We start from the raw sequence: 15,576 nt of genomic DNA on the forward strand, positions 1-15,576 counted from the left end.
ATTTGTCAGAGAGATTTGTTTCATGAAGCATAACTGTTAAACACGCCCAGAAGTCTTCTGAGAAATAACTCTGTGAATGTAGAAGTTGTTCTTTCCCTTCACCTCCTTTTGAATAACTCACGAATCTGCATAGCAACCCTTCACATGAAGTACCGGCATCATATCTTGCCTGCAAGCAAAACAGCTGAGCAAACTTGCAGTCAACCTCTCCAATTAAGGTTTTCTTTTTACCTCTTGAGTATAACTGTCATCTCTTGTGACAAACTTCTGTCAAGATAAAGCAGCACACAGAGTATTTCCATTAGGAGGTTCATCTATACAACCTTATGTAAAGACTGTCGCTAACACTTTCTGTGATTATTAGTAAAATATTAATTATGTTATGGTAACGTGGTAAGTTCTTAATACTTCTCTTACAATACACAGTTGCCTGTGCAGTCTAGAGATTTAGACTAGAAAAACATCATCTGTACACTTAGTTAAAGGTGGTTTAGATAGCACAGCTGAAAAGCTGTACAGCTGCAGAAGCAAGGTATGTTGTCACAAGCCTAGGAATACTAGAGCCACTAAGTCATCGAACCAAAGGTTAGAAGAGAGAAACCAAACCTACTGAAGTCATCTTCCAGACTCAGCCATATTTTGAGTCACTTATTTTAACATGAGGAAAAAAATATTGATTTTTGCTCTTGAAAAGAACTGATACAGGAAAAAGAAGTTGAAAAGGACTCAGAAAAGTAATTTGGTCTACCCTTCGTATTTATTCAATAAAACCAGAAACAATATTATTTATGCAATAAAAGCCTACTGAATTCAAGAAGGGGGAAGGATGCAAGAGAGAGGCTCCTACAGTACCCTAGGTTTACATTTATTTTCACAATGCATGTAATGGAGTGAAAAATAGAATAACTTGTGTCTAACTGCAGATACATCAGAAGCTAATACCATTTAATATCTTGCTTTGACAATGCCTTACACTCTTCTCTTATCCAGGATTTAAGTACAAGGAGAAAAGCAACTAACAATTTTTTGGTGCTCAAAAAAGTGGAAACAGAGATAGCAAAAGGATAATGATTGCATCATACTTGATCTCTATCCAAAGTAATGACAAACTTGTTGTAGGAGTCAAAAGGAAAGATGAAACATCCTGTCAAGAGATGTTTGAGCCTGATCCAGGTATCCTGGAAAAAGATGACTGAAGTTTCTTTCTTGGAAAGACAGAAAGGATCAGTGCTCTTCAAAGATCTAAAGATACTATCGTAGCGGAAAATGTGGCTGTTTCTATGCCAATATATGTGGTTCATATATTTAAGTCACAATGCGGTGGTGGAGTGCTTTACTACACAATAAGTTAGAAGTTAACAGACATCTCAAATATAGACAATTGTACTAGATCATCCAAAATGACAGGCTTTTTCAAAAAGATAGAAACCAGTAATCAATGAGTTGAACCAGTAGACCCTTTCCTGAGAGGGTTAAGGGATATAAAGTAAAGCAGAAGAATTGGAGTTGAATCCAAGTTGGATCTCAGGAGGAATCCAAGAAAGAATGCGCTGTAAAGGCAAGCATATTTTCTTCACAATAAAAAAGCTAAATAGATCATGAAAGCATCTCAGCAGGTTAACACAATACAAGCACAGAAAGAGCATTTTCAGATTCACTTGTACTAGATTCAAAAGTTTTTTTCATCTCTTTTACAAATATTTGCAATTAGTAACAGCTCCACTGAATGTGTAACAGAGATGTAAATGTATGTTAGCCCAGCTTAAGTTAAGAGTGATGACCAGATAAATGACTAATATAAAGCATTCCAGGACCCAGAGAGTTATGATTCATGCATCTAGCTTACTGAAGCACTCATGTGAAGCTGAGCTTGCCAGGAAATTTCCCAAGGGACGACATAAGACAAGCCTTGCACTCATGCTGCGTGGCTAGTTCTGAGAAAGGGCATTGCAAAACTGAGAGAAACAAGTATGTTCAAAGGATCAGCGGTGGCTAGTAAAGCTTTAAGTCATGTAGCATGAGACTGGCAGCAAACACGAAAATATCCAGGGAACAAGGCAGAGAAAAGAAACAATGCTTTGGATTGCAGAAAGAGCAGAAGCATAGACAGATTTGCAACAGGGATACAGAGCAAATGTTCACAAAAGAAAGAGACGATCTGTTTGCTGAGCAATTTTTCCCAGAAATAACATAAAAAGTCTGCTATGGCCTAGATCATCAAACCAGCTGTATCACCATGAGCCAACCAACAGTCATAGGAGAGAAATCAACATTAAACATCCAAAATCAATAGAAAACTGCATAAAAATGGAATTGGACCTCTCCTGGCTGAGGAAACTATGAGAAAAAGAAAAATTGTTTGCCTTGCTGCTACATCTGGAGTTTAAAGATTATATTCAGAAATGACTATATTACAGACTTTTATCCTGAGTCTGTATCATTCACTTTTGGCTTTATGATTTGGACAAAGTAGTAGAGAGAAGCCTTCTTAAATTTGCAGATGACAACAATGCGTTTGGGGGAGATACTTCAAACATACCAGCAGACAGATTCAGAACTGAAAAAGTCACAGGCATGCTTGAGAAATGGGAGACACAATAAAATAAAATACATAAATAAAAAAAAAAAATCTAAAATAGACAAAGGAAAAATCCTACATGTAACATTGCACAGATAAAATGGATAAGAGAGAAGAAAAAGCCATTAATGCAGCAAAGGAGTTTGAGAGTTACAGTGAATCACAAGTTGAACATGAACCAACCATCTCCTGCTATTATGAAAAGAAGAAAATACTAAACCCTGAGTGTGGCAAGACACTGGCACAGGTTACCCAGAGAAGCTGTGGATGCCCCATCCCTGGCAGAGTCCAAGGCCAGGCTGGATGGGGCTGGGAGCAACCTGGTCTAGTGGAAGGTGTCCCTGCCCATGGCAGGGAGTTGGAACTAGATGATATTTAAGGTCCCTTCCAACCCAAACCCTCCTATGATTCTATGTATTGTTTGAAAGACATATGAAATACTTTTTCATGTCTACTCAGCCATGGTGAAGCTTCACATTGAGCCCTGTGTCCAGCCTGAGCACAATTCCAGAAGGACTCAGGTCAGCTGGAAGGAGTCCCTCAAGGAGAATTATCAGAGCACAGAAGAAATAAAAAAGAGGATCTATATGAGGTTGCTTTTGGGGGGTTTTGCTTAGCTGATTTTCATTAAGTTATGTAATGCAAGAGGATACAAGGATAAACAATTTAAAATATGACTAAAGTCTGAACAAAAGCATTTCCACAACACTTGCTTTTAAAGTCTTTTTCTTTTTGTCTGTAAACGGATTTAAAGTTAAGCAGGTTACAAAAGTTCTGTATTCCTAATGTGTTTGTTAAGACTTTGCTGTGTTTCTTACTACTACTCCAGATCTTTCTGAAAGCTTTTTCTTTCTATGTTGCTTTGTGAAAAATCCAAAGATATATCAAATATTTTAAAAGTATCTTCAAATACAAGTCTCAATTGCGCATGCACACAGATACGCACGTGTATAAATACACAGGAAAAAGAACACTTCCCTGTGAGTCCAGGGTCTGTACATCAAATACTTGACAGCCTCAATGACAGTCCCCCTAGGCTGACGGGCCAGATAACTGCAGATAATTGAGATTCCTTCTTGTTATTATTTTGTCTTTTTTTATAGTTGCATTAACCAGATTTTTCCCAGTCCCAAACAATCCCTAAGTGCTACAGCAATTACATGGAGAAACACAGTAGTGAAGTATTTTATGAACTACGGTTGACTCTTGCAGCTTCAAAATAGACTTTACAAAGGAGAAAAACTGAGAGGAATGCTATTCACTCACTGACTTCCATTTGGAAAGAAAACCTTTTAGTGGATGTATGAGATTGAATTATACGTACAGAATATTCACCTTTTGCAAGCAGGCACAGATCACTTCTGCTTATGCTCTGAGCCAGCCCAAAGCTGTGTGTGAATACCATCCACAGGCTCCACAGCCATTCAATTTCAGCTCATCCACTGTGCTAATACAGCCACAAGCAATTCCAGATCAGAACTGGCACCAAGTCCAGCAAGATTTGTTACGTCTGCCTGCAGAAATACCTTTCAGGCATATTTGTTAAAAGCCTACTGCACATTGTGGACATAGTCCTTTCTCTCATCAAAAGCTGGTAATGTCTACTCCAAATTTTTCAGAGAAATGATCGGACCATAAAAATCTCAAGATTGGCTCTCTATTTTGTTAGGACTGATTACAGTACAATTGCTCCATGGTTAGCACTAGTACACAGAATGGTATTTTGAGGCAGCCTACAGCTCCAGTCCTAAAATAAACACAAATAAAATACCATCATGCTGAGTATGAAGCAAGACTATGTTCACATAAACAGGCTTCAGAATGCAATTCTGAAGACAGCTCAGTCTGAAGAGATAACATTTGCCTGCTATTTTTGGAGTTTGCTTGCTGCCTTCAAAAGTATGTTTCATGTGCTGCAGCAAACCAAGCCATGCAAACGAACATACACACACAGTGCCAGACACTATTTATTTTAATTTCACCTTGAATTTAAAGATTCAACATCAAAATCTACATCTGGGACGAAGACAGAAATAATTGTTTAAAGATACTTGTGTTCAGTTGTCAGGTTGGGGGAAGGAAGATTGTTCTTTTAGTTTACACAAAACACAGATTTTTAGGGGACAAAGTGCAGTCTTGCTGTAATGCATTTTCTTGCTGGGGAAAATAAAAAGGTTGATTTACTGGCTGTGACTGTTTGAATTTTATCACTTCATATTTCTTCCCAAGAATCAGATCTGAAAAAAAATTCTACACATTTACCATTTTGTATGTAGTCCCACCAGAGTTCAATCTTCAGCATAACCTTTATGTGACTGAAAGCCAGACATTAGACAACCTTGCTACCTTTCTGTCTCTGTAACTTGCTTAGTTTTCAAATGAGCAGCCATGCTTATTGGGGAAAAAATTTGGGAGTTTTAGGTACTGAAGTGCATAAAAATCAATGGGAATTTTTCTGGGTACTTCTGAGATGTCCGGTCAGGTTACCGTTAGTGTTGTATTAAGCTGCTCTTGAAGTGTGAACATGTTCTTTAATATGGTTATGACTGTTGAATTAAGTGATGATTAAATAATGTTGCCAATAATCTGAGAATGATGCGGTTTCTATTATCTCCCTGGAAAGGATTTATTCGCTTTTCAACACAGGCTGTCAGACATGCTACAGCAGTTACGGAAAGCCCTTTTGTTTACTCTACTGGTAGCAGAGTTGAGCAAACCACCTTTCACTGAAAAGTCTGCAATATAAAATTCATCCTACCTTGAGCTGTACTAGATGCACATCCACATGCTTGCTATCTGAGTCCTGCTGGACAGAGTAGGTCAGATCTCTGACTCTTTCAGATGTCATCCGAAGCCAGGTCTCAATTTCTGGCAAGTGGAGAACAATCTTCCAATCAGCCCCAGTGTGTAGAGGAGGAGGCTTCTCATACTGCTGGCCAGAATCGAGCTCCTTCATGACACCCTCTTCCCCATCTTGTTCTGCTGTAGGAGTCATGTTTATAAGCATGGGAGATGCATCAGACAGCACGGGATCCAGTTCTTGTGTTCTCATGGGAGAAAGTGCTACATCCATGGCTAACATGAGAAAGTCTAAACCATAATTCTTTCCAAAATAGCTGCAAAGACAAAAAGAAAAGAGACTGCTGTTATGAGACCAAATTTTCCAACAAAAATGTTCACGAGGAATAAATGGTCATATCTGAGAGGTATCATATTTCTAGCAAATCCATACCATAACTTCAAGAATAAATAGATTTTTTTCAAATTAACTTTGCTTATTTGTACAAACAAGTTCTTTGTTTAAGAAAACAGCAAACTTCATTTCTTTCATTGTATACAATCACCTTGGAAATGGCAGTTTCCATTGATGAAAACTATGTGCTGATTTTCTACAACTGCAACATTGAGCATTGACAAAGTTAGCAGAACTTTGCTGAACTCTACATCTCCAATAGGACTGGTATTTGTAAACTAGTACATATTAGAACATATTCCTTGGCCTGAAATGTATGACTAAACACAAAATACCTCAAGTTTTATTCAAATTTCCCAAATGTCCACTCAATTATTGATCACATAGAACAAAAATTTTGAAGGCAAATTTGAAGCAACTATTGAGGAAACTTGGGTTGATTTTCTGTAGGCAGATAGTAGGTTTTAAGTTTACATTCTTGCAGTTCCGTTAGATATGAACTGTTGCAATAAGCAATAACTCTATCAAAACTCAGAGATAAGAATTCCAAATGTCAAAATATGTACCCAAAATTAAAGCATCATTTTATGAGTGGCTTTATTAAATTCCAAAAGCTGTATCATCAATATAAATTTACAAGGTTCACTGGAGCAAGTAAATCAGTAAAACATGTACCTCTTTGTACCTCTTTCTCTGTACACTCTATCTGTACAAAATACAGAAGACTGCCATAAACCCTATGCCCAAGAAATAAAAATACCTTACTTAACAGCATGCACCTGGTTTGGAGCTAAGTACCTAAAGCATTATGAAAACTTTAATATGGTAGGAGATGTATTTTTTGCCTAATTTTGGAGATACTCAAATATGACACGTGCCTGTCGTCACTAAAACTTCACTAAACCTTATACCAGCACATACTTGCTTCTTCAATACTTTACAACCCTAAGCTATATTCAGTAAGTTTATATTAAGAGAATTAGGAAGATCATGTCCTTTAAAGCTTTTTTCTTTTTTTTAACCCGTGCACATTAGAAATACTTCAACTACATTTTAATAACTTTTGCTTGTATTCCTCTTCCATAATGCTAAGACTGCAAATAACTCACTCACGCCACTATTAATTTGGGCAACATTCCAAGTTTTTATACTTTGACTTCCTTTTCTATAAAAACTACATTTTAGCATTTAGCATAATAGCTATAAGATTGCAGGAAAGAAGTGCCTTTCACCATTAAATCAACTGCACTGACTACAGAGTTATATTCCTAAATATTTCAAGTGGAGCCTCAGCATCCAGAGACGACTACGGCAGGCAGTGAGACTATCGAAGAAGTATCCAAACACCAGTCTACTTATCATAGCTGCGAAGGACAAAAAAAGATCACATATACTGTTAATTTGATTTTATTTCCTATCCTGCCACTACTTAGTAAATTATCTTTTGCACATCTATCACCTCCACAAAACAATATTTAAAACTGATACTAAGCTAGTAAATATTAATTTGGCACTTCAGAACAGAATTTTTTATTAGTGCAATCAATGAAAGGGAATGAAAGAATATTCCAATCATTCTCAGTGCCTGCTGCACAATTTCCAACTCTTTAGTTTGATTTTGAAGACTTCAGAATTAAATGATGTCAAATAAAAAACTGCAGCTAGACTCTGAAATTAACATTTCAGGATGCCGAGTATTTCCCAAGTCCATCTCTTTTCACTGCCTGTTTTTCAACTTAAACTGCTACCACTGTACATATCTACAATGTACCAATGTTAGACAACTACTCAATTTGGAAACATTTTTGTCTTAGACACTGCAGATAATAGCCCCAGTTTTAAAGTATAAAAATCAACTGTTTGAACAGCCAAAACCATTTTGTTACTTTAAGCATACACTTTACATTATTTACTCCTGAAAATGAAATTTTGGTGAAGCACATGTGGTCCTTATTTGTGCATGTTTATCATTAACAAATTAAACATGCCTACCAGTAAAACAGGTGATCCTGAATCACTAAATTATAGGAAGTGCAGCACTTGCTTCATAATTTTTCCACAAAAGCTTGGCACTTTTAAACGTTTTTAAACATGACTCAGCTCTTGTACAGACATTAAAGCAATTAGCAAACAGAAATTAAAACATGCTCCTGCAGAAGCAAACAAAAGGTAGTTCATGCTGCATGCAGAGTGTAGCTCTAGCTTTGATACCCTGGGTTTGCAATAAGCAACCATTAGGAACGTGCTGACCTGTTTGTTACGATGTGCTTGACTCTATACTGGCTCTCCAGCACTACAGCTAATGCCTGCTTAATCCTAGTTGCTCTGAAAGTCAGGTCCTTTGAATCCTTTTCTTTCTGCCCGATCACAACAAGTTGCAACACTTTAAGTAAGAATATGTGGAGAAACTTTAAAATAGATCATTCCACATTCTTAAAAAAAAAAAAAAAAATCCTACAAAGGTAATAAAACACACTGTGGATACTAATTAGCAAGAACCGGGAAAGCTTTAAAAAGCTCAGAAATACTTGAAAGGAGAAACTGTTGCAGCTAGAAACAGCTGAATCCAAACACTAGGGCACAGATTCATTAAATTATTTCTTGGCAGAATAAAAAGGCATCGTCATCCAGCTACGCTGTGAGAAAGGAAAACCGAAAGGTTCTCCTGCACCTTCCGAGAAAACTGGCACTGATGCGGCGTATTCACAGGGGTGCTCCTAAGTTCACTGGAGAACCAGTAAGCTCCACCCTGCTATCCCTCCCCCAGCTCCTGCACAACTGTGGAAAGCAACACCATTCCCCTGGCACGCCTGCACTGACCTACGAAACACACTGGCAGGGCACTGAGAGTGCAAGCTTCAGTCACCCCATGCACTGGATATGAAAGGAAAATAGGAAAATCCCTGCCAGAGAGGTGTTTTTTACAAAGTTCTGATCTTGAAATATTTCAATAGCACACAACAAGGCCCAGCAGCAACAGCAAACGTCACAGACATACCCATTTCAAGCAATTTTGGAGTTATAAAACTTGCCAAAATACTTTGGATCAGAAGTAGGTTCTGCTTTTTTGATTTCTGAACACGTGCAAGTTAGACTTCCATACTCCTGCCTAGGTCAGCAACCTTGCAGAGGACTGCATTCATATAGTTTTGTTAAGCTACTGAAGATGACTAAATTAGCTGCTCTCTACCCCATTCTTGTTTAGACACTCGCATGTATTGTCCTTTAGCTCTACCCTTTCCCCCCCCCATATTTAGGATATTACTTTTGTACTGACACATGAAAGGTGGAAACAGCAAGATGGGGCATGAAAGTCCTTCTTCAGCAGTTCCACTATTTGCATAACATACCAGCAGCGACATATGACAATTTCAGCAAAGCCAATTTTAATTTGACATTTGAAAAAGTGTATTTAAGAACAATATTCCATGTAACAAGCTGTCATCTAGTGCATTAAAACATTCACTAAAAAAGATATGAATGGATGATCAAGTTAAACAATACTTTGGGTCATATATTGTGGTATTTAGTATTTTAACTGACTGATTTTAAATGCTGGCCTTAGAATTTGTTATATTTCTATAGTATTTTTCTTTTGCAGATTTTGCAAGATGTACAGGTAGTGAGTTGTAAACCACTACAATAAGTGTTAGAACACACATTAAAACTGAATAAATATTTTAGAGTTGCTCTTTTTACACTACTATGCAAAAATAATTCTTGAAAAGAGGTAAAGTGATTAATTTCCTTCTAAGCAGGACCTCTAGCACCACTAAAGTTCTTTATAAACATGAAAAACTAAGCTCAGCCTTGTTTTCTACATCACAAAATCCTGGTAGCATCAATGACAGTTTTAGGTTGGCAAGCAATGTTAAGTCAGACTAGCTTTCTTCTAAACCAAATCCTTTCTGTACCTGGAATAGCTGTATAAACTAGAGTATTTTAAATTTGCAGGTGAACAGCTGAAAAAACATTTTCAAGTGTCCTGATCAAAGTTCATCTCTCAATATTTTAGAGCACAGCCTTGTTTTCATCATCACAGAGTGAGAGATATGATGCCATTATTTTTTCAAATTTTTAAATTATTTCTTTCTGTCACTTCTGAAGCTACTATTGTAATCTGCTGAAAGGACACATTTATGAACTGTACAACACAGCTGTAAGCTTGTACTCTTTCTGGTGGGAGAAAAAAACAGATTAATTGAGGGTATTTTTTGCCATGTGTTATTTCTTTGTATACAGTTCTATATTTTCATGGATGCTTGTATAAAGGTGAGAGATCCTGTGTAAGCACATGCACACATATGCTTTCTATCTTCATCTTTGGTAAGTGCATTATGCCTAACAGATGGCTGATTACCTTCCACTAATCACATAGGCAATCTCGCTTTCCCCTGGTTTTCTGCTCAGTCAGATGCTAACGCTTTTATGCAAATCGTAGAGTGTGTGTGTCAACCATAACATAGTTCATCAATCGCCACAAGCCTTGACAGACTTCTCTCACTCATTCTGCTCCCCAGTTATTCACATTTCCCTTGTTTATAAATTGCAGGCCATATTCACCCTGCCAGCTATCAGATCATCCACATTTTCCTCCAGCAGCAGTTGGTTCCTGTCAAACAAAGATTCATTAAGCATTTTAAGCCATACAGTAGCCCAAGCATTGATCAGTGGTGCAGACACTGGGTCGAGTGAATGTTAATGAGCTCTAATTTTTCTTACTGTCACATATTGTTAAAATCAGCTATAAGCACTATACAGCCACCTGTCTGTCAAGTAAACAATTCATTTCATTCTCCAAAATGGCCCCAAAACCCCAGAGAAACTCCATCATTAAATAATTATGTCTGCTTGCTGACTTTGAAATCTAATGACGTAAATTTTAACATCAATTTAACACATTCATTGATGTTGAGGTTTCTTAAACAGATACAATGAAAATTAATATCCCACACAGCCAAGTCATACTTCAATATCTTTTCCATTTCAATAGTCTCAGAAATTCTCTGCCAAGTTTTAAGGCTCATTATATCTTTCCTTGAAAATGCACTGTACTGCATCTATGCAAAGATAAACTGTCAGTACACAAAAAAAAATGAAATACATCATGTCAGTAACTACATATAGAGCAACTTGAATTAAATAACATATTAACACTATCCATGCTGCACTGATTCTGTTGCTGATTTCCTACATAATTTAAGAAATACAATAATTTAAAAAAGCTTTCAAAGAACTGAATTATAAGAGAGCCAGTTTAGGTTTTTCTCTTCGTATCATTCATATATTTAAAAAATATCTCCTTTACAATTATACTATTAGTACAGCTACAAATCTGAACAAATTGGACAGGAAGAGAAAAAAAAAATAATTTAGCACTGCTGGGCCTCCTATTTGATGTCTCTAGACTCCTAGAAGGTATATCTGAGAGGAAATACAATGATGCCTGAACTCCTGCATGATGTGGACCAAAGAGCCTTGCATAGTAATGACAATATTAAGCCTGAACATAGATCCAATCATGATTAAAATTTTTAATGTGACTGACTTAAAGACCATTAAAAAGTCTACCCCCAAGGCTTTAATGGTAGCAAAGCCAGGCGACTAATAATTAACTGTGGAAATCCCACCATGAATGTTTGAGTTCCTGATTATGTCTATAAATCAGGATTTAAGACACTGCAATGACCGAACATGTTCTTTGGTATCTGCTGTTTCTCTTTCTAATAGAAGATGAGGGGCAATGTAGAACTTACAAGGCAAGTGTTTAGCTAGAAACTGGAAATTATTGTGGAAAATCAGGGCAAGTGGAAATTCTACTGGAGGATTTAGCAAAAGATCTGTCTGAAATTGGTGGCATAGTAGGAGAGACTATGAAACACACAGACCACAAGGTCTAGGCATTATATAGTCAGGCAATCTATGAGAAGCCAAGGATGAAATAGCCAAATTGCTGATTGTGGTGTGCATAATCTTTCATTTGCAACTTCTTCAGTTCTTAGGAAAACAGTTTTTAAAGAAAGGTTCTGGGGAACCTTTCCACGTGATGTTTATACCAGGAAAATTAGTAGAAACTGTAGCAGAATGAGGCAAAACCTGAAAATGTACCATTTTTTAGAGGAAGAGACTCCACTGCTTTTGAAAAAACACACTACTGGAGTTTTCCAAACAGATCAAAAAAAACCTTTGGACAAGACGCAATGCCAAAAGCTAAAGGAATCTAAATAGCCATAGGATAAGGAGAAAGGTCCTTGAATAGACAAATAATTGAGTAAAAGCCGGAAACAGTAGCAAGAATTGGACAGTGGAATGGAGAATGAATGGAGACAAACAGAGATCACAAACAGAATTTCACAGAAACCTCTGCTAGACACTGCTTCTCAATAAACTTAAATGACCTGACAAATGGGTGAATAATCAAATCAAAATGTCTGCAGAAGGTATTGAAATATTTGGGACAAATTCAAACTCTGAGTAAATGCAGGACCTTACAAGGCTGAAAAAATGAACAATACAATATTGGATTAAACTCACTATGAGCAAATTTGAAGTTATGTGTATGAGAAAAAACAAAAGTCTTAATTGCATTTATAGAATGGTCTCCAAGATGAATGTTACTACTCAAGAGCAACGTCTTGGAAGGAAAACTATCAAAGGTCCATAAAAATAATTGGCTTAATACACAATAGCAGTCAAAAAGAAAATCAAATGTTAGGAACATTTACCAAAGGAATAGGAAATAAAACAGAAAAAAATATATCATTACATCACAATATAAATCTATGGTACACATCCAGCATATTATGTGCAATTTTGGCCCCCTCATCACAAAGGAAATACAGGGAGATGGAAAAGGCAAAAAAGCCTTCAAAAAAGACAGCTTGAAGGACAAACAGGAATAAGTAATCACCTCTGTTCAAATCAAAACTGAGCAGGTTGAGACTTGCAGCCTTGAAAAAAGTTGAGTTAGGAGGATAGGGTGGAGGTCATAAAAAAACACTTTAAGACCACGCTGTCCAGAAACTTTAAATATTGCTTTCTTTCACAACCTGGGCCTCTTTGTTCTGCAAAAGAACCCCAACCTCTTATCAATGGAAGCGGTCATTATATTTCCTATGCGCTTTTTGTCCAAAGGACTTTAAAGTGGTAGACAACAATTCCTCACAGTCTCAGTCATTTGCCAAACCACATAATATATACCTAAAAGGGTGCTTCAGCCATTCCACTTGTTGTGGGTTTTGTGCGCAATTCTCCTAAAGAGACCTGGAAGATCCAAGCAGGACCACTTTTTCAGGTATTCCTTTCAGGAACAACTCAGCACAAAACCTCGACCTGCAAACAGCTTCCTTTTAAAGAAAACATAACTGAAAATTTCAAACACCAGTCCTGAACTCACCTCTCTTTAAGCCCTTGGTTTATTCAGTGTCTTCAACTGCTTCAATAAACGCAAAGTCCCTGATCTAAACTAATTTCAGTATATCTACAAAGTCACAAGTATGATAATCTGTATGAACAAAAGCTTTGGGCATAAATCCAGTACACTCATTGTATCAACATTTTTCACCTGTACTGTCAAGTCCAGGAATTTCATAAACTATGGAAACTGTACAGTATTATGGCCCTACAATTCATCAGGGATTAGTACTGGAAGCAAAACAGTTCTTTTTCAGAGAGAGAATTCACATCTCAAGATGTACCAACTGTGCCTTTACACAAGCACCAAGTTTATTCAAAAATATATCCAGTAGTTCTAGCCCAGCATTAACTGCAATTATCCTAAAAAAACCCCAACTAACCAGCCAAAAAACAAACAACACACACAAAAAAGCCCCCAAAACCCCAAAACCAACAGCCGGGGGGGTGGGGCCCAGAACAACAACAACAACCATCCAAAACCCCCAACTATTCCTCTGAAATTAATTGAGTATTGGAACTGTCATACTGACCCTAGAAACTCACCACGGAGAGAAAGGAGTGATTCTCTGCTAAAGAAAATATGCCATGCATGCTTATGTAAAAACCTAAACACTGTGATGTATACTGAAGTCTTGCCTGAAACAGTGCATAAAATTTACACACTCCCAGGTCATATCATCATGAAAAACAGGGGGAATAGCTGGAAAGGATCCTGTTAGACAACCATTATGAGGTACATCAGAAAAAAATTTACACTACAACATGTACAGACATTGAAAACAATTGTGTAGTGCTAGATTTGTAGAGGTAGAGGAGTGTATTCAAAGGCTCAATCATATTGGGCTGAGTAGTTGTGTTCCCTGGCCATTTCTGACTCGGTGCAGGTTTGCACTGCAGTAAGAAACAGTGACTGAGAGATGATGTGGTGCAAAGAGATTAGCATTAACACAGACAAAGACAAATCAGCTGCTTCATATTAATTCACTATTACTTCAGCATCCTTTATTAGCTAATTGCCCTACACCACCATAAGCTTTTATTATCCTAATTTTCACTCCAGAATGTCAGCAGTACATAGAAGTCATACATAGCTGTAACTTTCATACGCTGATTCTTCAACATACCTGCGAGGGGTTGGTTGCTGGTTTTTGGTTTATTTTTTGAGGATTTTTTTATAATCTCTCTTGATAACGCCATTTTTGTCATTCTAGTGGCTTTTCTACTGACCAAAGCATTTGCAGCCATAACATAATTTTTTCCCTTCACCAGCTACAAAAGTCAGATGGTGAAGGATGCAAAATAATTATTCTAGCAAGAGGGCAGCCCCTTGTTCCAAAATTTTTCTCCAAACACATAATATGAAACGTCTTTTAAATTGGAAGACAGCAAAATCGAGATTAGGTTTGGCTGAATACTAATCTGGATCTAAAATGGTTTTTAAGTATGCACAGGGGCTGTGAGACTTAGGTGAGAACATTCAGAACTGTTTCACAGAGGATCTGCTTATTCACTCGTGAATATACTACCACAGGTCTTTGCCTACCAAATCTGACCCATGTCCAGTCAGGTAAATGAGCAGGAAGAATCCATAATTGTTTGTACGCATTTGTTCAGACATGATCTTAAACTCTTCAGTCACCGGGAAGTTTTCTCAAGAAGTTACCTGCCACCAAAATCCCAAACAGATTATTTCCACTTCCTAAACCAAAACAGTTTACAGACATGACATTTCATTTCGTATCTGTCTGCGTCACTTTCTTGAAGGGCTCGACCAAGCAAGTGGTGCACTACGTAAGGACCAACCTTTTCCAGCTCCAAGCAAGATGACTGTTAATTCTCTCTAAACACAGCTAGCTTGGTAGCTCCCTAGGAGCTGCTGCTGCTGCTGAACTAGATGGAAGTTCACTTGGTTTGCAATGCTAATTTTTTTCCAGTTGTGCATTAAAGGGAACTTCCTCATTTCAACTTCAGGACAAAACTTAAGGTCTAAATTATATTTTAAAACCTGATTTAATTGTAGCTACCTGAAAATATCTTACCAAATCATTCACAGAACCCTAGTTCACATTTGCATCTTTAATTCGGTGTTTACTTGGCAGCTGGGAAAGGATGTTTTTAACTGAAGGTTAATTGATTCTGAGATAGAAAAATCCTCACATCAAAAAATATGGGTTTTTTTACCATAAACTTGTTCAGATTCAACAAAATTAAGTTAAGCTAGAAGAGGAATCCAAATGTTGATGGTTCTCAAACTTTAGGGTACAAAATGATTGCTTCAAAACTTTAACTAGCGATATTAACATAATATTTATAATATTAGTAGTTCAGCGTTAACACCGATGCTTTGGGTAGCTTTGTACAGATATTAGCTATCACACATGCTCCGGGA

The 15,576-nt window shown here is 37.1% G+C and overlaps 1 protein-coding gene across 5 annotated transcripts in view; it reads right to left on the reverse strand.

Annotated features, from left to right (window-relative positions):
- The window catches only part of AKAP6 (A-kinase anchoring protein 6), a 351,976-nt gene that overhangs the window by 278,065 nt on the left and 58,335 nt on the right, over window positions 1-15,576 (reverse strand). For 4 of the 5 annotated variants that reach the window (XM_080397013.1, XM_080397009.1, XM_080397011.1 and 1 more), the window contains exon 2: window positions 5,337-5,694. In XM_080397013.1, the coding sequence (XP_080253139.1) occupies window positions 5,337-5,660 (324 nt within the window). In that variant the 5' untranslated portion in view covers window positions 5,661-5,694. Of the gene's footprint in view, window positions 1-5,336; window positions 5,695-8,021; window positions 13,605-15,576 lie in introns of those variants that run through there. The other variant, XM_080397012.1, reaches the window with a different exon arrangement.

The sequence above is a fragment of the Falco punctatus genome, assembly GCF_963210335.1.
Source record: "Falco punctatus genome assembly, chromosome: 7".
Classification (NCBI taxonomy): domain Eukaryota; kingdom Metazoa; phylum Chordata; class Aves; order Falconiformes; family Falconidae; genus Falco; species Falco punctatus.